A 25,788-nucleotide genomic window follows, 5' to 3' on the forward strand; every position below is an offset into this window, starting at 1 on the left:
GAAGAAATCTGGGCTTTTTAAAGCAGCCCAAGTGAGGGGCGCCTGGGTGGCTCAGTCAGTTGGGTGTCTGACTTCGGCTCAGGTCATGATCTCATGGTTCATGGGTTTGAGCCCCGCATCGGGCTCTGTGCTGACAGCTCAGAGCCTGTAGCCTGCTTCGGATTCCATCTCCGGCTCTCTCTGCCCCTCCCCCACTTGTGCTCTGTCTCTAAAGTAAATAAAAATTTTAGAAATTAAATAAATAAATAAATAAATAAATAAATAAATAAAGCAGCCCAAGTGAAAATCTCCTGCGTGGTTTGCAGTGGGCATAAGATCAAAGTGGAACAGCTGCTCAAGAAAAAAAAAAACCGCAGCTGTCCCTGAAACAAAGACCCTCAGGAGTCCTCAGAGAATGTTCTTGGTAATGGTGATGAGGACTGGCTTCATGTGACCTCCTCCCGCCGCTCCGCTCAGCTCAGGCCACCACCCTTTTTGAGAGCCCGGTTCACAGGAGGGGTGGCAGGGTCAAGTGCGGGGGCTCAGCTCTCTGGTCTGGAGCCAGGTTCCCAGGCTGAGCCCTGAGTGCCCACCGGAGTGTGTCTGCAGGGTCGGGGGCAGGACACTTGGCAGGGCTGGGTTCTGTAACTTTCCTCACAGCCCCAGGGGCCTAGGGCCCACAGACGTTAACTGTGCTAATCTGCAGAATCATAAAGTGCCTCGGGCCTTCCCACCCAACTTCTGATAGAGCGTTTTGTAGACTAAGGTCAATAAATTCTCTTCTGTTCTCTTTTAAACTTGGTTTGATCTGGCTTAATCTCCTTGCAAAACTATATTTGATGGCACGCATCGGTGCCGTTTCCTAAACATCTGTGTCCTGAAGTCTTAACACAGCAGGGAATGTCTAAAGGGTCAGATTTTGAACTTTAGACAAGGCCTGACTATTTTAAGTGAAAATGCTGCTGTGTTAATAATATTCAGTCTCTAATTTGAGCTACTTGTGGGGAAGGGGAGGGGATGTTAGACATTGCCTGTTCAGCTCTGACTTGAGATTTGGCTAACTGCCTGTGCTGTCTGGATAGGGCGACCCTGGACATCTTTGACTACATCTACATAGACGCTTTTGGGAAAGGGAAGCAGCTGACAGTGAAAGAGTGTGAATACCTGATCGGCCAGCACGTGACGGCAGCACTGTACGGGGTGGTCAACGTGAAGAAGGTGTTACAGCGAATGGTGGGAAACCTTTTAAGCCTGGGAAAGCGGTAAGGTTTTCGTGGTTTTCCAGCACTTCTGCAGAGTGCGTGTCTTTGGAGGCTCGGACTGCCTCACAGAGGATTTTATTTGATGGGCCTCCCGTCATGCGGCAAAGCTGTGGATGCCGGGAGGCACAGCTGGGCTGTCTGCGGCTGTCTACCCACCACAGAGAGAAACGCATCCTTGTGACATAATGCTGTCCTGGCTTAAGATGTACTGAGTGACTTTGACACTCTTGCAATGGACTTGGGCACAAGTTTTCTGTAATATTTTCAATATTTTCTTTAGTAACCAGAATATTTGAGACTGGTAAAGGTTACTTTTCAGGGCAGTATGTTCTTCGATCCAAGTGCCTTGTCGTCCTTTGGTTTATACATTTCTATCACTTAGATAAGGAAGCAAACAAAAGTATGAAACCATTCTGCCTCTGAGTCCAAGGGAATATGTCTTACAGGGAAAATAGAAGATTGTATGTTGTAGTCGTAGTTCCCTGCCTAACGGTGGAATTCTTTGTTCTTTTAAAATAGGCTGTATTTTTTAGAGCAATTTTAGGTTCACAACAAAGTGGAGTGGAAAGTACAGAGAGTTCTCCTAGTACCCCCTCCCCCGCACCTCCCCAACATCCCCCATCAGAGTGGGACACTGGTTACAGCTGACGAACCCCCACAGACACGTCATCCTCAGACTCTACAGTTAACGCCCGGCTTCCCTCTTGGTGGCGTACGTTCCGTGGGTTTGGATGAACGCACCATGACGAACCAACCGTCGTGGTATTGTGCGGAACGGTTTTACTGCCCTAAAAGTCCTCTGTGCTCCACCTAGGCAGAATCTAGTTGTGATTATGTGCAGCGTTATTGAGGTGACTATACGGTGAAAGTGCTTACAGTTTTCATGCCCATCACCAAAGTGGGGTACAAAAGTTAACGTTTCTTCTGGGGCTTTTTTAATATTGTTACTAAGATCATTGTAACTATTTGCTGAACAGAGAGGAGGTATCGGAATCCGAAAAGGTGTGTGGCCTTTCTGTCCATTACTCATAAAACCTGGGTCTTGCAAAAGAGGGTCTCAGCTGAGAAGCAAGCAGAAAGTGAGGCTGTGATTGATTTCCCCCACCAGGGAAGGCATCGACCAGTCTTACCAACTCCTGCGAGACTCCCTGGATCTGTACCTGGCGATGTACCCGGACCAGGTGCAGCTTCTCCTCCTGCAAGCCAGGCTCTATTTCCACCTGGGCATCTGGCCAGAGAAGGTAATTATTTTACTTTGATGCTTTGCACTTGCGTTAGAGAGGAACTCTAGCTTGAAAGGCGGCTCTTGGAAGTTTATCCTCATATCAGCCTGGAGGATACACGTGAATTTATTCACTCTCCCCATCTTGGCCTGTCAATTAAATGGTTTTTGTCTCCTTTAAATCCAAAAAACTTGGCTACACTGCCAGGGGTTGCCTGTTCTCTTTGTGGTCCATGCCTTAAACACCTGGAAGCACAAGGCCTCAGCTCTGCAACCCACCTGTTGGTGCCCACACGGGTTCCCCCCGGGTCACCCTGACTCAGCAGGGGGAAGCAGAGCTTCAAGTGTTCACCCTCCAGCAGTGCTGGTGGTGCTCACGCTGACCACGTGAGCACCCCTGTTTAACAAAGGAAAAGTAGATCTTGGCTGTGTTCCGGTCCGGCTGCTGGGTTTCACGGACTGGTTCCGTCTTTGAAAACTGTGGATTCTGATACAGTCCCACTTGGGCTCCTCCTTTTTCTAATGTCCCCTGTGGCCAGCAGCAAGCCCTTTCAGAGGACCGCGGCGTCTGCGATCAGAAACGCTCCTCAGCAAGCTGTGCGTGCAGCAGGTGTCTGAGTGCGAGGGTGTGTTATAGCGTGGGAGCGGCTGCGCCTTTCCATCATGCGCTGGCTTTTCCAGGGGAGTATGTTAATAATCCATTATGTCTGTTTAGAGCAGCCTGGCGAGAGAATTTTGTTCCGAGTGCTCACAGGGACATCAGCATAAAATCATCCGTTCGTGTTGTTAGAGAGGGGTAAATAGTATGACCCCACATTGCTTAGGTTTAAACTATCTCATTTATTCCCCACTTCAAAGATGTGGAATCGTTCTGAGAAAGGACCCATCAGTAGGAACATCCCTGAGCTCCTATCTTAAGAGGTCATCTGTAGTCCAAGTAGCAGATGTCCCTCCGGAACATCCTGTGGTCTGCCAGAACTAGACCCTCTACCCAAGTTACCACCTACTTCCCAGAACCCTCTTATCCACAGCTCAGTCGTTTATTTTTTTCCCCCACTTTATTTTTGATGCTGGGCTATACATAACTAACTCTTGTCACTTCTTTCTTCAATTAAGGGATGTCACGATAATTTGTAGAATGCTGAAACCCTCTCAAAGCATGACTTTTTAGATGTAAATTCTGTATTAAATTACACATCAGCCTTAGAAGTGCTAAGGTTAACATCTGCCCTGGGGGAAAGTCTGCAGGAGCTCTGGCATCCTTACCTTTCTTTGATGATGGACTCCGTTCAGTACTCATGCTGTGCACTGGGGAAATACCTCAGTACCCTCCGTGGATGACCGAGAGTGCCATCCTGCCAAGCAGATGGCACTAAAACAAGATCCCAGTTGCTTACGCGCAGAACGTTTTTCCTCATGACGACCATTCGTTTGCTTCTGGGGTTGAGCACCTTAGACGGCCCCTCATGCGGGGATCAGGAATGCAAAGCCGCTCCCCTCCATGAGCGTGCACTTGAGCTAGGCGGGCGCCACCGGAGAGAGTGGGAACACGGGGGCTTCTGATGAGGAAATTTCCGGGGGACACTGAAGCCATGAGGAAAGGCTCCTCTCCAGAGAAAGTGTTTGAGGTGGACCTTGAAGGGTGGGAAACCATTTCGGAGGGCAGAAAAGGCAGCTGTTCCCGTGGGCAGGGGCAGCCTGTGCCTGGCACGGAGGTGGACGGGCCCAGCACTGTGGGCCCACCCGACAAGGGTTTGTATGCCCGTACTCCTATATGCGCATGGAAACGTGAGCAGCTGTGTGCATATTTTTCAGATCAGTTTCTGGAAGGCTTGGAATTAGTGTGGCCTTATTAGTTCCCAAACTGGGAAGACTGGAAAGTCAGCTTGTTTTCAGTTGAAGTAAATCAGGAAGAGTGAAGAAACACAAGCCCTCTGGGTCACTGTCGTCATAGTCCAGGGTCCTTGTGGCCGTGACAGGAAGAGACAGTGGAGGGTGGTCACATTTTGAAACGTCACTGGCACCGGACGCCTCCTTCCAACCCTGTGGGGTGGATGCTGGGTTTTTGTCATTCTGTAAATAGTGAAACTGAGGCAGTGGGAAGTCAGGTAACCCGCTGAGGCCACCTGCGCTGGCGTCAATGGCGTTAGGAATTGCGCACAGGCAGTTCGGTGCCCGAGCCCACCCGCACGCCTCACCCCTGTGGGCCAGCGGGCTACGGGGGGGACGGTGAAGCCGGCACCCGGGCCCGTTCTGCTTCCTGCTGCCAGACCTCCCTCCTCAGTTTGACCCATAGCCCTCCCTCCCTTCCCTCACCCTCCTCTACGTCTCACTGGAAAAGATACCCTTCTGGTTTTCCAAGGCAACTCTCTGTGCTCCAGATCCCACTCTGTTTTCCTTTATTTCTCCTATGTCTACAACTCCCTGTTTCTGCTGTCTGCCGTTGGCGTTCTGCTGACTCCGATCGATCTTTCTCATCTTTGGGGAAGAAATGAAACGCGCTCCCATGACATCCCTGCGGCCGCCTCCTTATCTCCTCCCCTGCAGGACTCCAGCCCCAGATGGCCGCATGCCTGGCCTCCCACCTGCGCCCCAGAACATGGGGATCATTTCCCCCCTCCACACGCCGCTCTTGCCAAGGAAGCCAATGACCCCTTTTGACAGAAACCGTTCTTTTTGTTGACGAATCCACAGATACTTGTCTTTCCTTATCTTTCTGGATCACTGAGGGCCATTCACTGCTCAAAACACTCTGTTCCTTTGAGTCCGGTCCATGGTTCTCAGCCTCTTGCTAGTTCCGTGTCCTATGTTTCTTCCCCGCAGGGTAGTTTCTAGACTTCGGTGAACACCTTTCCCCGAGGTGATGTCACCTGGCCTTGCTTCAGTTACCGTCCACAGGCTGACCGCCCCCGACGGACGCTCTGCCTGGACCCCGGGCTCCAGACCCGCACGCCCGGGTGTCTGCTGCACGTGTGCACGCGGCCCCATCTCCTAGACGGCCGCCTAGGCCTCCTGCCTGCTCTCCCCCCTCCACTCTTACCCCTCGGAACCTGTTCCGTACACTGGGGCCGGAGCAATCTCTGAAGATGTCGGCCCTGCCCCTTCAGTGCTCCGAGCCCTCTGAGTGGCTGCCTCGGTGTCGTGAAGATCAGGCTCATTCTCTTCATCATGGCTTACCAGATTCTCCGCGGTCTGGCCCTGCCAGCCTCAGCTGCCTCGGTGCTCACGGTCGCCCCTTTTGGACGCTGTGCTGCCCGGCCGCGCCCTCCGCTCGACCGTGTTCTCTCGCCTCGGTGCTTGGTGTGCGCCCCGGCGCTGCCCCAAACGCCTTTCCTTAGGCCTCGGTTCCATTGGCTCCGAAACCCCTTCCCCAGCCCATCCGCGGCATTCCAGGTCCCCTGCTCTGCCAGCCGTGTGCTTGCCCTGCCGCAGAACGTCTTCTGAGGACACTGTGGCTGCGTGTGTACTGTGCCTTCGCCAGGGACCGGGCTCCCTGAGGGCGAGGACCGCATCTGTGTGGTTCTTCAGGGTAGCGGCCCCCCTGGCTCTCCGCCCAAGGCCCGAGACACAGGAGGTGCTCAAAAAAATGGTTTGGACGAGTGATTAAGATCTTTGTTAGATAATGAGGGAGAGGATATCCAGATTTTCCAACAAGGGAGACTGTTTGGGTGCGTTAAAAGTGGGTATTTGGATGGGGCGCCTGGGTGGCTCAGTCGGTTAAACATCCAACTCTTGATCTCTGCTCAGGTCTTGATCTCAGGGTCATGAGTTCGAGCCCCATGTTGGGCTCTGTACTGGGTATTGGGGCACCTGGGTGGCTTATTTGGTTGGGCATCCAACTCTTGATTTCGGCTCAGGTCATGATCTCACAGTGGCTCGTGAGTTCGAGCCCTGCACTGAGCTCTGTGCTGACAGTGCTGAACCTGCCTGGGATTCTCTCTCTGCCCCTCGCCCCCTACCCCTCAAAAAAAAACGGGTGTTTGGAGAACAGACTTGTTTCAGGGGCAGGAGAAAGTGTTCAGTTTGGGGTTTGTTGGATTGGATACGACCGGGGCCGTTGAGTTCAGCTGTCTGAGGACATCTGGCAGGGGCTCCCCGTATCAGCGTCTGGTGGCTGAAGCCCCAAAAGCAGAAGAGCCCACAGCCAAGGAGGTCTGCAGCATGGAGCCAGGCACCTCACAGAGAGCCACAGGGGAAACCTGTAGCTGGGACAGAACAGGGTCAGCACACTCTGCTGCCTGGATTTGTGGATATGTTTTATCAAAGGCACATTTCGAAAGAGGCCCATCTGCTTGCTTTTTTATCGCTGGCTACTCTCCAGCCACAGGGGGCAGAGGAGAGTAGTTGGGTCCGACACCATGTGGGCCACAAGGCCGCAGTCACTCTCTGGCTCTTTACGGTAAAGGTTGCCAATCATGAGTGACGGACCCCTGTGTTCCAAGATCCCTACCCCCAAAACTGTGGGCTCTTGGGATTGTCAGCCTAGACATGTGTTTGGAGACATCATAACGCCCACCACCCCCCACCCCTGCCGCTATCATCAGTACTGTCCTTCAGGAGCACACCAGGCCCCTGTCGTGGTATCTTTTCTGTTTCTGCCCTCTCCCTTCACCCTGTCATCTGCACATCTGGGGACAGGGAGTGGTAATTACCCCTGAACCTTGTCTCTTCCTGATGCTACAAGGGAGTTTAAGCCTTCCCCTGTGCTTACAAGACTCCCGAGATAGGTCTGTTGCATTTATCTGCAGGGGAGGGGCTGCTAGTTAGGGAGGGAAGCTGTATCTGTAGAATGTAGCAGAAGTGTGGTCAGAAGTAACTACAGTTGGGGCACCTGGGTGGCTCATTTCGGTTAAGCGTCCAACTTCGGCTCAGGTCACGATCTCACGGTTCGTGGGTTTGAGCCCCGCGTCGGGCTCTGTGCTGACAGCTCAGAGCCTAGAGCCTGTTTCAGATTCCATGTCTCTCTCTCTATAAATAAATAAATAAATAAATAAATAAGTAAACATTTAAAAAGTAATTATAGTCAACCCTTGCACAGACGGAGCGGGGTTGGGGGTGGGGAGGTGTAGGGGTGCTGACCCCTGACACAGTCAAAACTCCATGTATAACTTTTGACTCAAAACTTAACTGATGGCCTGCTGTTGATTAGAAGCCTCTCGGATAACAACTAGCTAGTTAACATATTGTGCATGTTTTATGTGTAACATACTATATTCTCGTAATAAAGTAAGCTAGAGGAAAGCAAATGTTACTGAGAAAATTACAAGAAAGAGAAAATACATTTACGGTCCCGTACTGGAAAAAATCCTCATGTAGGTGGACCCATGCAGTTCACACCCGTGTTGTTCAAGGGTCGGCTGTAGTTGGAGCTGCACATGGGAACACGAGGAAAGCCACACGCAAGTGCCGGAAATAGAACTCACCGTTCAGATCCGATGCTTTTAGCTTCAGAGGATGAATACGATTAGTGTCCCCCAAAGTAAAGTACAGTACAAATTAAAGCAAAGGTGGGGTGGTGGATGGAAATTGGCTCTCAGTTGATACTGGTTGAAGCTGAGTTTGAGGTGCTTAGGGTTATACCATTCTGTCCATTTGTGTGTGTGTGTGTGTGTGTGTGTGTGTTAAGCAATCTTACTGATTTTTTTTTTTAAATTTACTTATTTTGAGAGAGAAAGGGCACTCGCACAGGAGGGGCAGAGAGTGAGGGAGAGAGAGAATCGCAAGCAACACTCAGCACTCACTATCAGCCCAGAGCCCAGCATGGAGTTTGAACTCGTGAACCGTGAGATCATGGCCTGAGCAGAAATCAAGAGTCAGATGCTTAACCGACTGAGCCATCCAGGCACCCCGGTTTTTATGGGTTTGAAAGTTTTCCTAACAATGAATTAAAATGCTCCTGCTCTTGCTCTGGTAAGAAGGGTTGTGACCTTAGGTTTGGAGTCAGCCCCCCCCAGGTCCACATTCTCCCTCCATACTTTCATACTCTGGGACCTCCAGCAAGTTCCTTAACTTGATGATGCCTGATTCCTCTTTGGAAATCAGCATTGACTATACTTCACGTTGGGAGGATGAAATGAAATAAATGTGATGGGCTTGGTACGAATCAGTGATCAGTGGAGAAGAAGCATTCACAAAATACTGAGATCCTGCAAATACCAATCTGGAGGTTAGGAGTGGGTTTCATAATAACATCTTACACCGCAAAAAACTAGGTTTTGGTGTTTTTATTTATGTTTATGTATTTGAGGGAGAGAGTGCACGTGTTTGCATGGGAGGAGCAGGGGAGTGGGGAGAGTGAATCCCAAGCAGTCTCCACACTCAGCGCGGAGCCAGACTCAGGGCTCGATCTCATGAGCTGTGAGATCCTGACCTGAGCCAAAGTCAAGAGTCGGGTGCTTAACCGCCTGAGCCACCCAGGCGCCCTGCAAAAAGCTAATTTTCATAGCACTTTTGGTGGGTCAAAATACATCAGGAAATAGGACAGTTACTAGTCATCATCTGATAACGTGAATAAACTAACTTAAAGGTAAAAACCGTTTGCTGGATCTGGGACTAGAATATAGGTCACTCTGTCTGCTTACCTACTCTGTCTTAGGGCTCAGTAAATAGGAAAAGATCCTGTTTCCAAAAGAAGAACATGTCAGAGACCCTCTGCTAAATGGCGTCATAGAATAGGTGCTAAGTGATTTTGTGTGTGTGCGCGCGTGTGTGTGTAAAACTTTATTTGACTTTGCAGGTTTTCTCAGCAGCACTGTGTATGGTAGGAAAACATAACCTTGGAGTCAGCTCTGCCGCGAGCAGCTTAGTCATTTAAATTCCACATAGATGTGGTTTCTCCGTGTCCACTTGAGCGCATGCGGAATTACACTGCGAGTTAAAACAGCCGAAATGATCGGTCCGTGTTCTGAACCTTGAGACCCACGGCTTCATCAGCTAAGCTCACGGGCATCACTCCGTGGCTTCTGTGTAGCCCCTTCCCCCTGGGTAGTCAAGGCAGCTCTGTCACACGTCCCCTTGATCTGGATTGAAGCAGCTGAGCAGTTACTTTTCTTCCCAGTTGGTCAGCGATGTATTAAAACCCTCTCCTCTCTGTGTATAAAGAATGGAATCCCCACACTGACCAGCAAGAGTGTTACCACCTTCTGTTGGGGTTCCCCAATCCAGACACGTCCGTGGGTGGCAGGCTCTTGACTCCTCACCCCTCGCTTGTTCTGGCCCACCGTGTTTCTAAATAATTCCCACGTTCCCGCTGGTCGAATCTGCTGTGGGACCAGTGCCCGGCGTTAGAGGGGAGACCACCAGCTCCCAGACGTGGGGGCCGTCAGCACGGCCCCCAGCTTGCCGCCTTGTGCCAGGTTAGGTAGCTCTAAATCCTGTGCCGCAAAAAAGAAAAGGCCTAAATGAAAATATTATCTCCTAGTCTTTCTGTCTTGTCTTGAAGGTGCTTGACATCCTCCAGCACATTCAAACCCTAGACCCCGGGCAGCACGGGGCGGTGGGCTATCTGGTGCAGCACACGTTAGAGCACATCGAGCGCAAGAAGGAGGAGGTGGGTGTGGAGGTGAAGCTGCGCTCCCACGAGAAGCACAGAGACGTCTGCTACTCCATTGGGCTCATTATGAAGCATAAGAGGTGAGTGCCCGTGGCGGCCATCCCCACGCGGCTGCAGAGGACACGCGTGCCTGCCAGCACGCGTCTCGGGAGCCGCCGCGACGGACTGGCCACCGCGGGAGCCGCCCGAGGCCGAGCTGGTCTGAACCGCATCTACCCTTTGCGTTTTGTAAGAAGAGTCTCGCTGTCCTGGCTCAGGGCCTTCTAATGGGAGAGCTGTAAGCTGGGGGGGTTTCCGCTCATTTCCTCGTTGTCCTGACGCTTCGTTTATCTCCATCCCTGTGAATCCGAGTTGCAGGTAGGGCTTGCCCGCCTGTAGGGCAAGCTCATGGTCGATTAACTAGGCAAAACTCAACCGCGTCCACAGCGACAGTGCCGGTTACGATTTACGTGCCACCGGCAGGCTGGGAGCGGAGGGTCCTGTTCTCCCCTACGTGTTATTGCCAGACCTTTAAAAATGCACTTACAGAGTAAATGGCGACTGGTATTTCATTGTGGTTTTCGTTTGCATTTCCCTGGTTGACTATGCGGATGGGCTAGTGAACCTGGAAAAGAAGCTCATTCAAGTTTCCTTTTATTATGCACATCTTCAAGTCTTCCTGTTTTTCATTTGAGTTATTCGTCTTTCTTAGGGGTTTTTAGTCCTTTATCCTGTTACTTGTGTCTGTGTGCGTATACGTTGCCAATATCTTTTCCCAGTTCGGGGCTAGGATTTTTTATCCTTTTAGTGCGTTCTTTTTTTTCTTCAACTTTAATATGGAAATTTCAAGCATATATGAGTAGAGACGAGGATAGTGAACCAGACGATGCTCCCATAACCAGCTTCAACAGTTGTCGTGAGGGTCTGCCTTCACTCTTCATCCCCCTAACCCCACCCCTCCCTGGAAGCTGGTACCAGATGTCATTCCATCTGTGGCTCACCTGTAGCTGTTTCAGTGTGTGTACCTAAAAGGTAAGGCCTTGCTGTCTCCTTTAAAAGTACATTTACCATCCTCTTGTATCTAAGAAAAAACCAACTCCTTCACCTCCTCACTTAGGTCTAGTCAGGGTTCCTGTTTCCCCAGTTGTCCTGTAGTTTTTTAATAGTCTGCTTGAATCTGGGTCCTTTTAATACTATTAAATTGAGTAGTCTTTTCCCTTATGGGCTGTATTTTTCATACCTGGTTTAAGAACTCTTTTTATGTCCTGTGTCATGAAGCTAGCCTACAAATTCTGTGTTTTCTATCCAGGCCTTTGTCCCACTAGGACACTGTGCGCTGTTCTCAGGCCTGGGTCCTGATCCCTTTTTCCATTTGGATAACCAGTTGTCCTGTGACTCTCCGTTGAAGTCTGTTTTTTTCCACCTGAAGTGCTATCTTGATAATAAGAGGGGTTTGTAAAGGGAGCCAAGAGTGTCCTGAAAAATGCTTATTAACAGGGATAAAAGCAGGTAAATTTGTAAGAACATGAACTTAAGAGAAGCCAAGCCATCGTTTATATGTTTCATAGTTGCTGTGACAGGGTCCAGGGAATTGATTTGCCCTTGCTCTTATGTTAATTAGGTATGGCTATAACTGTGTGATCTATGGCTGGGACCCTACCTGCATGATGGGACACGAATGGATCCGAAACATGAACGTCCACAGCCTGCCTCATGGCCATCATCAGCCTTTCTATAATGTTCTGGTGGAGGATGGTTCTTGTAGATATGCAGCCCAAGGTGAGTAACTAGTCCGGTCTGTACCTGTAGTGACACACAGGCACATTTTAAGCACACATTTGAGCGCTCCAATATTGTGGGCACAGTCATCAGTTTATTTAGAGATGGCTAACCTCATCAGGGCCAGTACTCTGCTAAACATGGGTGGGTATGCCGTGCTGCAGCCATGCCTTGGGTTAGTCACTGCCCCTAGATTCTTCCCTCCATCACCACCACACCCAGGACCCCGTTTCAGTGCTGTTGCCGACCTCTGCCGACCTCTGTCATTGCCTTTGCCAAATTCCCAAAAGTCTTGCTGCCCAGTGCCCTGCCCATATGGCCTGCCTGAACTGGAGGGCACCGAGTGGACAATGTTGGAAGGATCACCCCAGCAGCCTCTGGCATCCTGAGGCGGGCTGCCTGCTCTGCTTCCCCGGGGATGCCCTCAAGTGGCCACTGTGGGAACTGCAGCCCACGGCACTGGCTCTGAGAGCCCCTGGTAGTCAGCAGGTGCTTGGTGGTGTCTGGGGCCACTGCCAGCCCTGATAGGTGCTCGTCCAGGGCACTCGTGAGGGGGGAGCGGGTGGAGTCTGGAGAGGCAGGTTAGAGGCAGATGCCTGCAGTGTGGGTCTCCTTTTTCCTTGTTCCTCCATTTAGTGGGATGAACTTACTGTATGGCCGCCTGTCAAGGCATTCACAGCTTTTGTTTTATTAATAAAAACAAACGCAAACGGGGGGCGCCTGGCCGGCTCAACCTGAAGAGCCTGCAACTCTTGATCTCAGGGTTGTGAGTTCAAGCCCCATGTTGGGCGTAGAGATACTAAAAAAAAATAATAACCACAAATGCTAATGTAGTGCTGGTCTGTGACAGGCGGTGTTCTAATGTATATTAACTCCACTTGAGAATAGGAATACTGTCCTCATCATACTCGTGTTGTACATGAAGAAACTGACGCGCATGGGCTCATTCCAAGTTTAATCTAACAAAGTGTGAACTTGAACCTGACACGTTGGCCGAGAGCCATGCCCTTAACTGTCATTGCCACACCTGTTTGTGTCTGACCTAAAGCATCAGGTTTGACCTAACTCAGTATTGTGTCGGTAAATGTAATAATAGAAATATCGGATGTATAAAAATCTCAGACTAGAAAGTTTCCTCTTCGCGTTAACTCCTCAGAAGCTGAGAGAGGGTTGTATACAGAATTGAGAGAGATTCTGTTCATTGAGGCTGTGCAGGAAGCTTAACCTCCATCAGTATGCTGGGACAGTTGTAGGAGAAGGGTCTGTGTGTCCCCTGTTAGATGAAGGGGCCGATGGGGATTTCATTTAACTTTTGAAGCTGTGCCATATTAAAAAAAAAAAAAAAAAAAAATCATACTAACAGTGTCTAAAAACCAACAAATGATTTAGAAATTATTGGATGATTTGGTGGACTCTTGCACCCCCACTAGTCACCTGGTAAGCATTGCATGTCACATATCCCAAGAGTGAAGGGCACCGTCCCTTCCCCAGCATCGCAGGCCAGTGTCCGGGGCTCCACCGTGTGTGTGCCTTTGCTGCCCTTTACGTGCGGTCGATATTAAGACATCTAGCATTTAATATATCTGAGTTTCTAGAAACACACTAACTTTAAAATGGGCTTTGCAGAGTAGGTAAAACTGGGTATGCAGTTGTAGGTGTTCCAAATTTGGTGTCTGTATTGAAGATTGGGGAATTCATCTGAAACAGATCTAAGCAAACATGCGCTGTAATGTCAGGTTTATCCGAGTTGTGGTGTAGTAACGACTTAAAAAACAAAAAACTTCCTATCTGGTTGCGATTCTGCATTCTAAAACTGAGATTGAGCTGAGTGAATGTGAGCAAGGTTCGCAGTTGCCTCTCTTAGTTTGAAATTCTAGACTTTCAGAGGCTCTTAGAGGTGGGCAGCCAGGATTCCCCTACGAGCGCTGTCCGTCTGCTCCGGGGCCCTGTCGGCCCTCGGTCGCTGTTTCCCAGGTGCCGGGCCGCGGGGCCAGAGAGCGTCCTGGCCTGTGCACTCCGAGGGGCTTAGGGGCTCTGGGGCCACCATCTCTTCCCTGTCCTTCCCCTCATCATCTGTCCGGCCCGCGGGTGACGCCAGCTGTGTCTCCTGCACGTCTGTCCTGTTTCCATCCACTGATTTCCATTCCTGCCCCCCACGCTCCAGCCACACCTGCTCCTTGCCTGTATCACGCCGTCTCTCACTGGCATCCACCAGACTCCCCTGCATGGCGGTGACCCGGACCCCGTCCCACAGCCTCCTCTCTGCTCCCGCCCCCGGCGCACTCCAGCCAGCCAGACCTTGTTCTTTGAGACCATCCTTCGCGCAAGTCTTTGCGCAGGTGGTTGTCCCTCACGAGCAGGCTCTTTTCTCTAATGCTTCAGGTCACTTCCTTCCAGCAGCTTTTCTCCCCCCCTGCTCTTCCCCCACAGGGCTCAGATTGGGTCGGTTGTCCCTGCTCCGAGCTCCCTGACACCCGCCGCCCCTTCCGAGTCCTCACACCTTCATGGGAATTGCAGGATTTCCCGTTGACCATCTGGCCCCCTCTCTCCGTCGCAAGCTCTGTGCATGTAGAGCCAGACCCCAGTCTGCCCGTCTGGTGAGGAGTCCATGCCGCGGGGTGCTCCAGACCCCAGTGGATGCTCACATCTGTCTGACAGAGAAGCTTATAGACACAGATGCAGCGGTGCTGGCGGGGTGGCTCAGTCGGTTGGGCGTCCGACTCTTGATTTTGACTCAGGTCATGATCTTGCAGTTCAGGGGTTCGAGCCCCACTTGGCCTCTGTGCTGACAGCACAGAGCCTGCTTGGGACTCTGTCTCTCCTTCTCTCTTCTGCCCTTCCCTCGCTCACGCTCTCTCCCTCAAAATAAATAAGTTAATTTAAAAAAGAAGTGCAAAATAATGAGGTGAGTGTAAATAGCGCGTCATTAATAAGATGCTGTTTTTACAACTTTGGATTAAAAGCATTTTTAAATATGCAAAACGGTCAGAAGTATACATCGAATACCCCATACACCGTCCATTAGATTCAACAGCTAGCGTTTACCGTATTTGTTTTATCTGTAGGTAGAGATTTTAGGTTTCTGCTGAACTTTTTGAGAGACTATTGCAGACCTAACGACCCGAATGCTTAATCAGGCGTCGTGTAAGAATAGGACGTTTCCATGCGTTGCCCCAGTTACATCGCCACGCGTGACAAGTAAACGTCTGCTGTCTGATGTCTGGTCAGCGGCCCCATTTCCCACTTGCCACCAGCCTGGCTTTGATAGCCGCTTGCCGCTCCGTCGTGATCCAGCCAGGGTCCTCGCACTGCGTTTGGTTGCTGTCTCCAACGGCAGAGTCTTTTCTCTTCCTAAGACCCGTTCGTTCCTCATTCCTCATTTCTCACCTCGTTTTCTTCCTTTCTCCTGCGACTGACTTCTCGAAGAGTCCAGGCTGGTTGTCTCACAAATCGCCTAACATTCCGCGTGTGTCTCACTGTCTCCTTCTCTGCATTATCTGCAAACTGGAAGCAGAGTCTGAGGCTGGATTAGATCAGGTGCATATTTTTGGCTAGAATGCTCACTGTCAGATGCTGTGTGTGTCTCCTGCATCTCCTCCAGAGCCCGTGTGATCGATGTCCCACTGGTAGTAGGCGGAGTTTGGTCACTTAGCCAAGATCGATGTAAGACACAGTTTTCCCTTTGCAGCTAACACTGTGACGTCCCGTGAATGTCCTGTTCCCGAGAACTTGAACCCTTATTTTTGTTTCAGTACCAGTTGAATCTCCTTGCCTAAATTATCACAGGAGACTTGCAAATGCTGCCCTTCTCTTTCATTTCTGTGAATGAGAGCTTCTCTGTCCCCTCCCCCCTCCCCCTTTTTCCTTCCTTGCTTATTTCCCTCTCACTTCTTCCCCCTCCCATAAATTCCTGAGTTAATTTTTTTTTTTTTTTAGGGAGACAGAATGCAAGTGGGGGAGGGGGCAGAGGGAGAGAGAGAACAAACACACTGGGACACCTGGCTGGCTCCGTTGGTAGAGCATGTGACTTTTTTCTTTTTTTAATAAGGTTTTATTTTCATTTTTGATTGTTTTAATGTTTATTTATTTCGAGAAAGAAAGAATGCAAGCAGGGGAGGAGCAGAGAGAGGGACAGAGAGAATTCCAAGCAGGCTCCCTGCTGTCAGCGCAGAGCACGGGGCTCGGTCTCACAAGCCATGAGGTCATGACCTGAGCTGGAATCAAGAGTCAGACGCCTAACCGACTGAGCCATCCAGGCTCCCCTATGTAAGATTTTTTTATAGGGGCGCCTGGGTGGCTCAGTCGGTTAGGCGTCCGACTGCAGCTCAGGTCATGATCTCAAGGTTTATGGGTTCAAGCCCCGCTTTGGGCTCTGTGCTGACAGCTCGGAGCCTGGAGCCTGCTTTGGGTTCTGTGTCTCCCTCTCTCTCCCTTCCTCCCCCGCCTGTGGTCTGTCTCTCTGTATCGCAAAAAGAAATAAATATTAACAAAAAAAATTCTAATTAAAAAAAAAGATTTTTTTATATATGTGTGTTTTTCAGTTCATTTACTTATGAGAGAGAGAGAGAGAGAGAGAGCACCTGTGTGTGTGAGTGGGGGAGGGGTAAAGGGACAGAGAGAATCCCAAACAGGCTCTGCACTGTCAGCACAGAGCCTGACATGGGGCTCGAACTCAGAAACGATGAGATCATGACCTGAGTTGAAATCAAGAGTTGGATGGCTTAAGCGACTGAGCTACCCAGGCACCCCGAGCATGTAGCCTTTGATCTCGGGGGTTGTGAGTTGAAGCCCCGTGTTGGGCAGAGAGATTACTGAAAAATAAAATCTTTAAAAAAAAAAAAACAAAAAACCCACTTATTTAAGTATTCTTTGAACATTTTCAGTTTCATTTATTTGCATCAAATTATTTTGTTTTTAAACGTTTTCGTGATTTAAATGTTGATCCTTTGGCTCTGGTAATCCTGTTGGGTAGAGCCCACTGATGAATGCTTCCCTAATTCTGAGCTCTCCACAGAGAGTTGAAGAGTGAATTATAAGCCACATACATGCATGACATCCTCGAATAGTTTTAGTCTGCGTAATTGAGAGAATTTTTCTCTCAATATGTGAGATTTCAGCTAAACCCAAGTGGGGTGCTGTATAGTGTCTTTTGCTCCCACTAGGGGGCACACTTCAGCACTTTCTAGACACCGGGGGAGAGGCAGCACCTCGTGCTCAGCTTCCCACCCCTCTCCTCCACACCCCCACCCCGCCTCCCCCATCCTTAGCCACTGCAGAAAGTGAACATCACAGATGGTCTGAATGGGAGTCAGCTGCCCATCTTGGACGGCCAGGAATTCAGCGCAGTGTGAAAATCCCATTCTGATGTGTGTTCTGTATAGAATGACAAAGCTCCTCCGGGAACACCGGGGACGTGGGGTGCCTCAGTGAGCATCAGCTCCCGTCTCCATAATTTGTCTTACACTTTGAAGCGGGAGTGTCCACCCACGAGCCGTCCGTGGCCGTCTGCGTGTGCCGGCAGGTGCGTGAGGAGCCCCCGTGGGGGGTGGAGTGCACGTTCTCAGCCATTTCAGAGGTCGCTGTGCTCACTCTCCTGTGTCCTGGCCGTTCCACCCCCACTCCTTCCACTGGAGACCCACTCAGACGTGTCTGTGTTCTTGTCGGAATGGGACAGCAGTGTCATTCAAAGGCTCGCCAGGTGAATTGGGGGTCTGTCAGACTGTGGAATGCGACGCTGCAACTAAACGAGTTGCAGATAAATGCTTACGGTATGCTTCATATAACAGACACAGACAATACCAAGTTCTCTTTATATGTAGTTATGTCTAGCTACTTCAAGAGGGGAGGACTCTGCTTGGTGGTCCCATAGGTTTACAGGACTGTACTTACATATCTGGGTGGCTGAAGTTGGTTTTCGGTAGGCTGCATGCCCAACATGGGACTTGAACTCATGACCCTGAGATGAAGAGTCTCATGCTCTACCAACTGAGCTGGCCAGGTGTCCCCTGGGTAGCTGAAAATAAGATACGCAGACACGGGGTACCTGGGTGGCTCAGTCAATTAACCATCCAGCTTCAGCTCGGGTCATGATCTCATGGTTCGTGAGTTTGAGCCCCACATTGGGCTCTCTGCTGTCAGAGCGGAGCCCGCTTCACATCCTCTGTCTCCTTCTCTCGCTGCCCCTTTCCTGCTCTCGTGCCCGTGCACACGCTCTCTCTCCCTCTCTCTCTGTCTCTCTCTCTCTCTCTCTCTCTCTCTTTCAGAAATAAGCAGACATTTCTGTCAAAAACGTCAAGGGAATTGGGAAAGACTTCTTAAGATTTCCCTGGGACTTTTGGGGCACCTGTGCTGTCCGTGCCTCTTTTTGGGCCCACACACAGGATTCTGTGCAGCCGCTGTGGGGTCACGTCTTCTCCCAGATCCATGACCATAACCTGGCCTTGACCTTCCTGTCCTCTTCCCAACCCTTAGGAGCTGCTACTTAATACCCAGAAAAAGGAAGGGGAAAAAAGGGTGAAACGGTGCTAAAACATACACCTGAATTGCCAGGGCAGTTGCAGTTGCCATTTTGGTCTAGTCCGTCCTTTGTGGTGGGGACTGTCGTGTGCGTCTGTTGATCAGCGGCCCTGCCCTCCTCCCACCTGATGCCAGTGGCGGCCCCCGGTTGTGACAACCAGACCCGTCCTCACATCCTGCCGATTGTCCTGCAAGGGGCAGAACAGCCCCCAGTTGAGAACCACCGCTCTCCACAAACTGGCCATAGAGCAGTTGTTCTGAATGACCCACTTGAATTCTTGTTATTTTCAACATTTCCATCGTGCCTACCAGTGACAGGTGACTGTGGTCCCTTCAGAGCAAAACAGCTTTTTTGCCTCTCGGTGGTATCCCCAGAGTCCAGACCCTCCCCCTGATACTTGTGCGTTCCTCGGCAAGAAAACCCGAGGCCCCTCGGCAGCTGCCCTGGGTAAAGCACCTTGGCCGTGGCTGCACCCAGAGGCCTGGCCAGGGAAGATGGCAGCAGGCACAGTTGCAGGAAGGGGCATTTTCTCAGCCAGTGGCATTTGTAAACATCTGAGGGTTTTTGTTTTTGTTTTTTTTTAATTTTTTTTTTTAACGTTTTATTTATTTTTGAGACAGAGAGAGATAGAGCATGAGCGGGGGAGGATCAGACAGAGGGAGACACAGAATCTGAAACAGGCTCCAGGCTCTGAGCTGTCAGCACAGAGCCCGACGCAGGGCTCGAACTCACGGCCTGCGAGATCGTGACCTGAGCCGAAGTCGGTCGCTTAACAGACTGAGCCACCCAGGTGCCCCCTGAGGGGTTTTTTACACTTGTTTTTTCTAGTTGCAGCTCTAGAAACCTATAAAACCAGGCACCTGGGTGGCTCAGTTGGTGAAGCGCCTGACCCTTGATCTCAGCTCAGATCTTAATCTCAGGGTTGTAAGTTCAAGCCCCGCGTCGGGCTGTGCCCTGAGCATGGAGCCTAGTTATAAAAATATATAAGTAAGTAAATATTAACAAGAAAGAAGAAACCTGTAAAACCTAAAGAAGGAAATAAAGTTCTCTGTAGAGGTCTAGTGTAACAGCAGCTATCCGTGTTCACAGACTACTCAGTCTCCCTTCTGGAAAACCTCGGGCCCCTGCATCCACAGAGCGCCGTCAGCCAGAGCCTGCGCTGCCCTCCTGGGGCCCCAGCGGGCCCTCCAGCCAGCCCTCGCTCCTCCATCCATGAGCCCCTGCCCCCCACCCCCACCCCCCGTCGTGTGTCTCCTACTCTGACGCCCTCAGCTCTGGAGCTGGACTGTCTGGGTTTGAGTCCCAATACGTCCGGGGCCAGGTCTTGCTGTCTGTGCCACGGGGTACTCGGCTGCAGATCGGAGTTGTGACAGGGGCCCCTTGTGCAACAACGTGTGTGCACTGTCAGCTGGGGCCTGGCTGGCCGTCGTCGTGCCTGGCACACGTCCTGGCTGGGAGTGCCCACGTGAAAAAGAGAGATGCGCGGTGTGCCGCGGGCAGAGCGGCCCTGCCGTGTAGCCTCCGGGCTCCTTCGGTGCAGTGTGGAGTTCCCCTCCCCCTTGCGTCGCAGGATGTGGGAAACAGGTCACTTGTTTCCCGGCTGCCTGTCCTGTGCAGGATTAATGTGCCGTGATGGCCACGGTGAGCTGCAGTGGACCATTGGACCGCTCTTGCGCCCTCGCTAAGTAAGGTTAGGGTCACCTCACGGTGTTCACCCTTGCATACGGATTGTATGTGTTTTCCTCGGCAGCACTGAGTCTCAGACTGGTGCCCCCGAGTGTGTCCTTCTAACGCAGTCTGAAGAAACACAGCCGCTGTTAGCCCAAAATTTCTTTAAATCCCTTCCTGCTTTGTTAAAAAAAAAAAAAAAGTTCCGGATTGAATCACACAATTCCTTCCCCTTCCCAACATCAGTTAAAGCCAGCGCTTCCAAATGATGCTCCGGTGGAGGCTGGAGACGCTGGGGATGCAGGGCCTCTGGGTGGAGGGCGCTGAATGTCCTGAATTTGCATTTCAGGATGTTTAACCAAGCTGTTTTAGGGACAGTTGGCTGCACTGTTTGTGTTAGGCCCTGGGCTAGGCTTGCACAGAGACTCAGTTGAATTAGTTCGAGTGATAGGCTGTGCAGAGTGTGGCTGTCGATCAGAACTGAGACTGCCCTGGTCCCCAGTCCGAGTGGGAATATCTGCCTGGCCCAGCTCCTCTTGGTGCCGGGCCGTGGGGGGCGTGGCTCGGCTTCTCCTGGATGTGGGGGGCTCAAGACACTGTCCTTTCATTAGGCCCTCGGGGGAGCCATTTTTCAAAGTTTTTTAGGGAGAAGCGATATGAAAGGATTTCAGCCTTTTTTATTTTATTTTTTTAATGTATTTATTGGGAGAGGGAGAGAGAGAATCCCACGCAGGCTCCGTGCTGTCAGTGCAGAGCCCAGTGCAGGGCTTGAACTCATAAACCGTGAAATCACGAGCTGAGCTGAAATCAAGAGGCACCCAGCCGACAGAGCCACCTAGGTGGCCCTAGGATTTCAGCCTTTTAAATAGCTTGTACGTGTTGTCTTCTGGTGGTTTTCGTCGTTCTGTTTTGAAGGAGTCTTTCTGTTTCTCTAGTGGCAGAATGGCGAGCAGGAAGAGGAGGTAGTATGGTTTCCTAGGAGACCGCACAAGTAGTGATAACCCACATCCGTACAGGTTGGAGGTGCGAGCCGCTCGTCGACTCCTCCCACGGGTTCCTGACAGCCCAGAGCAGGCTCGCTGCACAAGCACCAGCCGGGATCGGAAGGCACGGGGTGGGGGGGATGCGAAGTGAGGTCTGTGTGGAAGCTCCGGTCAGTAGAGGAGACAGGTGGCAGGTGCCAGACTTGTAGCCACGTGGTGTGGGGGCTTCACAGGGTGAACCTGTGGCAGACATCGGGCAGGCTGGGATGCCCTGGTCCCTTACGCTTGGCTGTTTGCACGATCAAGTCAGAGGACCGTGACGCATCTGTAGTTTGCCGGTCCCGAAAGGCTGGACGTTTGCCAAGGCAGACTTCTTGCTCAGAGAATAGGAAACACTCTGTTTAGCGCGGAGCCGGTGGGGCCCATTCCTCCAACCCCCCACTGTCCCCACCGCCCCTGCTGTCTTGGTCCTGTTACCTCCTTCAGATCCCATAAACAGGCCTCTCCTTCTCCACCTCAATCCTGCTGTGCGAAAGGGGGCGAGAGATAGGACGCTCTCTGGATAAAAGATGCTACAGAAGTGTCCGTGTTAATAGGAATGTCCATGTGCCTCTTTGCCAACAGAAAACCTGGAATATAACGTGGAGCCTCAAGAAATCTCACACCCTGACGTGGGACGCTATTTCTCAGAGTTTACCGGCACTCACTACATCCCGAACGCGGAGCTAGAAATCCGGTACCCAGAGGACCTGGAGTCTGTGTATGAAACGGTGCAGAATATTTACAGTGCAAAGAAGGAGGACATAGAGTAGCGTCCCGTAGAGGACACCGAGCCTTTGCCGCTGCCGCTGTCTCCAGGAGAACAGGATTCCGGAAGAAGACGTCTCCACGGATCCCTCTGGATTCACACCACCAGGAAAGCACTTAACCAGTAGCGTGGTTGCCTCCCACCGAGTTTAGACAACGTGTGCTCTCCTCCAGCTGCAAAGACAATGTCGCTCTCCGCCTACACTAGTGAATTCATTTGACGGCACTGTGTTCAGTGGCATGGCTTGTGCGCTTGTCCTGTGGTGACAGTTTGTGACACTCTGTCTTCATGAGGCCTCACAGTCGACACTCGTAGAATCATCCTTCCCGCCCACTTCCCGTTACGTCTGTCTACACTCGTCTCCGACCGTTTCATTTGCCGGACGGATGGGGTTCCATGTTTGCACCGGTTCCCTTCTGGTTTCGCCGTGGAGCGCGCACGGCCCGGAGCCGGGACCGCTTGTCTTTTCGCCCTGCGTGTAGTTGCTTCTTCAGAGGCGAGGCTGCGAGCGACGGCAGCAGCATACGAGCGGCGGGGACGCGAACACGCGGATTGGTCATCAGAACCGTTCGGCTTTATTTGTCCCAATACGTAAAACAGATTTCAGCCGCTTTATCTCTTCCTTTATTTGAAGCGGGAGCACGGCACAGCGTTGCCCGCCACGTTCCTCCCAGGTCCGTGCTCCTGTCTGCGAATCCCCAGTTTTCTGTTTCCTTGCGTGAAATCTTGTGAGAAAGTGCACCGTAATGGCCTTTATGGATGGATTTTCCCACATTCGTCTACTCTCCTTCCCTTTGAAATAACTACTTTTTTCTCTCCTTTAATTTTAAAAATTATTCCGGTATCATAAATAGATCTTAAGTCAGTGATGGGTTCTCTTTATAGTAGGAAGTACAATCTGGTGTTAGAATGTTCACTTTTAGAAACCACACGCCGTGGTCTCCAAAGACCTAAAGGAGGTTTCACTTTTGTAATCAGAAAAAAAGAAATAATGAACCTTACGCATTTTTTAAAGAGGAAAGAGGAGGGTCCGTGTCCCCGTCATCCCTTAGAATCACTCTTTGACCCTGCCGGCTGTGGCAGGGTGGACGCAGGTAAAACGTCTTTAACCTGAGGAGTGTCGATCCGTGGGGAAGGAGGCAGGAGCGCCCTGCTTTCTCGGGTCCCCGCTGCCCTGAAGGTCCCACTGGCTCCTGCCCCCCACCCTTGGTCCCTGAGCTCGGGGGCACCGAGGCCCTCACAGCCCCGAGCGCCCGCCACTCTCGACCTGCCGGTTCTCACACGAGCTAGCTAATTCGTAGTTAACCAGTAGACGCTACCTTCGGGAGTTAGGACCTAGTTACATTACTCTCTGAGTTGCAAAGAATCCAGTCGCCCTGGTGAGCGAGGCTTCGGGGGGCTGTGATCCGACCCCAACTCGCCGCCCTTCTGTGCATTTGCATGTGGTTCCCCACACCCTGTTTGATGACTGCCTCATTTCCCCCTTTGGAAGCCCTGGGATGACCGAGGTTTGGGGAGGCCACCCGAGACCACTTAGTAGTCACTGACGGCTGGTGAGCAGTTATTAGAAAGAGGCGAGGGTCTGGCCGGCCCCTGCCAGCCCCAGCTCGCTGTCGCCAGTCAGATCCAGAGCCTGATGGTTTCGATCGGCCTGGGAAATGTGACCACTCACAGCACCCAGCCCGCCGAGGCCGGGGGTCTTACACTACTCTCGTTTGAAGGTGAGAACTAGTTAGTCCAGAGGTAATACTAACCAGATGCATTACTAAGAAACTGTGGAGCATGCTGAGTTATAATTGTTGGTTTTCTGGTTTGATTTCCTTTTTCCTTAGAGTAACATCAAAGCCAAGAAGGATGGTTTTACCTTTACTGACCCAATGTAAATATGTATCTAGACCGTTTTTAAATGTGTTTCTTCATGAATGCTTCATTTGGCTCCAGGAAGCCTGTGTCACCTGTGTAAGTTGGTATTTGGGCACTTTATATTTTTCTAAAAACGTGTTTTGGATCTCCTGTACTCTAATAAATCATAAGTTTCTTTTTAAAATTTTTTCCAAAAGTTTTCTCCATTTTAAGAAGTCCTGTTATAACAAAGTAGGACTTTCACAATGTTAAAATACTAACTATTTGAATAGAGTGACTTCTTTTCTCTTCAAATGAATGCCAAGATTTTTTTGTACAATGATTAATAAATGGAACTTACCCAGAGAATCCACACAAGCGGCCTGCCCGGTCTCGTTTCGGAACAGAAAGCCCAGCCTTGACGGCAACAGAACGTCTCTGGCTTCTCTTCTGATCCAAACATGCAAAACTTGGCTCTGCTGAATTTTTCTTAACGTTGGTGAGTGAACAGGGTACTTTGTTCTGCGGGTTCCTTGCCAAACAGCAATTTTAGAAGCTGGCTAGGAGTATTGAGGGCACCTGGTTACAATGCGAACATTGCAGCTTTTTGCTGCTGTTAGAGTACGTGTACAAAAGGAGAAGGGCAGGTGCCCGGTGCGTTGTTAACGAGGTGATAGCTGCATGACGTTCCACGTGTCCACAACGCCCTGCCGAGCACGCACTGTCCGTGATGCCCCCGCGTGCCGTGCCGTGCGGAGCGCAGCGGTCAGGGGCCACACGGTCACCGGTTTCCTGCACCGCGGTGGTCCCAGACCTTTAACGTCCTGTTGTGCGTTGTGACTTCATGAGAGGACAGTGTACTGTGCTGTGTCTTCCCTGCTTAGACCCCAGAACTTTCCTCTGCCACACGGACGGACACACACACACACACAGCATCCCCGAGGTCCAGGGTTTGCAGACGCGCTTTGGGAAACACTGTGTGTGTCCAAAACTAGTCCACCGTATCCTCAGGCTAGTGTGGCCAGGCGTCTCTCTCTCTCTCTCTCTCTCTCTCTCTCTCTCTCTCTCTCCCTCTCTCCCTCTCTCTCTCTCCCCCTCTCTCCCTCTCCCTCTCCCTCTCCCTCCCTCTCTCTCTCTCGTTTGAAAACTTTGGTCTAATCCGATTTTGAAAGGCTGGCTTCACGTTGCCTCCACCTGGACCTCATGGTAGCTTCTCCATCATAAGTGAATTTCCACCGAGAGTTGTTTTTCGCCGAAACCAGCATTCGTACTGTTGCTAAATCGGTTTTGCGTTTTACAATACCTACTTAAGGACTTGTTCTCATTTTAAAATGTCTCTTTCTTAACACATGAAATGGAGTCAGACGCTCACGTTCTAGGCTCTCTTCTACCGCTAGAAGGGAAAATAACTTGTTTTCCTTTCTCCATATTCCAAGTACATAAAACTGGATTACCAGCAGCTTTTTAATTTGACAAGTAACCTGTGGCCATAGCAATCCAGATGTAGCTCTTTATGTGTTTCTGTCTGTGTTCTGGAGGAAAGGAGTGAATGTTCACCCAGACGAAATGCAGAATCTGGCCCTGTGACCGTTCATTTCTGGAGATGTCGATGGTTGTGGTGCATGTGTTATTTTGTATCGCAAGCTTACTTTGAGCCAGCACTGGCCTCACCTATATTCTTCACGGCAACCCTCCGAGGCAGGGCCGGGCGGTGGATTATTGTTGCGGGCCACGTAAGGTCACGTGTTCTTTGTTTTCAAAAACGTAGACGACCTTCTCAGCTCGAGGGCTGTAAAGAAAACGGGCTCTGGGCTGGTCTGGCCCATGGGCCACCGTCTGCCGAGCTCAGCCAAGGTGCGGGCCCCGCCAGCGTCCCACCGAGCAGACCAGACGGGGAGCCGGAGCGCACCGCGCGCAGGTGGGACAGCGGGCGGGGGACCCGGGGACCCGACCTCCGAGCGCCAGCTCTTGACTACCACACTACCGCCAACTTTAGCAACTACCTCGCACTGGTTTTATCCTTTGCAGCCACGTTAACTCCTAAACGTTTCAGTTCTGAACACTTAGAGTCTTGAGAGGAAAGGACATTCCTTCGGTGAATAAAATTCTGTGCAATTATAGAATAAATGTATTATGGCCATTTAGCGATGATTGTATTAGGGTAATGCTAGTTCTGTAATAAATAGACCCAAAAATA

General features: G+C 51.0%; 1 protein-coding gene across 3 annotated transcripts in view; it reads left to right on the forward strand.

The window, feature by feature from the left end:
- FBXO21 (F-box protein 21) overlaps positions 1–25,788 on the forward strand; it is a 49,142-nt gene extending 23,354 nt beyond the window's left edge. For 2 of the 3 annotated variants that reach the window (XM_058691155.1, XM_058691157.1), the window contains exons 8-12: positions 1,062–1,241; positions 2,350–2,482; positions 9,884–10,095; positions 11,616–11,773; positions 21,566–25,788. In XM_058691155.1, coding sequence (XP_058547138.1) covers positions 1,062–1,241; positions 2,350–2,482; positions 9,884–10,095; positions 11,616–11,773; positions 21,566–21,753 — 871 coding nt within the window. In that variant the 3' untranslated portion in view covers positions 21,754–25,788. The remainder of the gene's footprint in view (positions 1–1,061; positions 1,242–2,349; positions 2,483–9,883; positions 10,096–11,615; positions 11,774–21,565) is intronic. The other variant, XM_058691156.1, reaches the window with a different exon arrangement.

This window comes from Neofelis nebulosa, chromosome 11, assembly GCF_028018385.1.
Source record: "Neofelis nebulosa isolate mNeoNeb1 chromosome 11, mNeoNeb1.pri, whole genome shotgun sequence".
Taxonomy (NCBI): domain Eukaryota; kingdom Metazoa; phylum Chordata; class Mammalia; order Carnivora; family Felidae; genus Neofelis; species Neofelis nebulosa.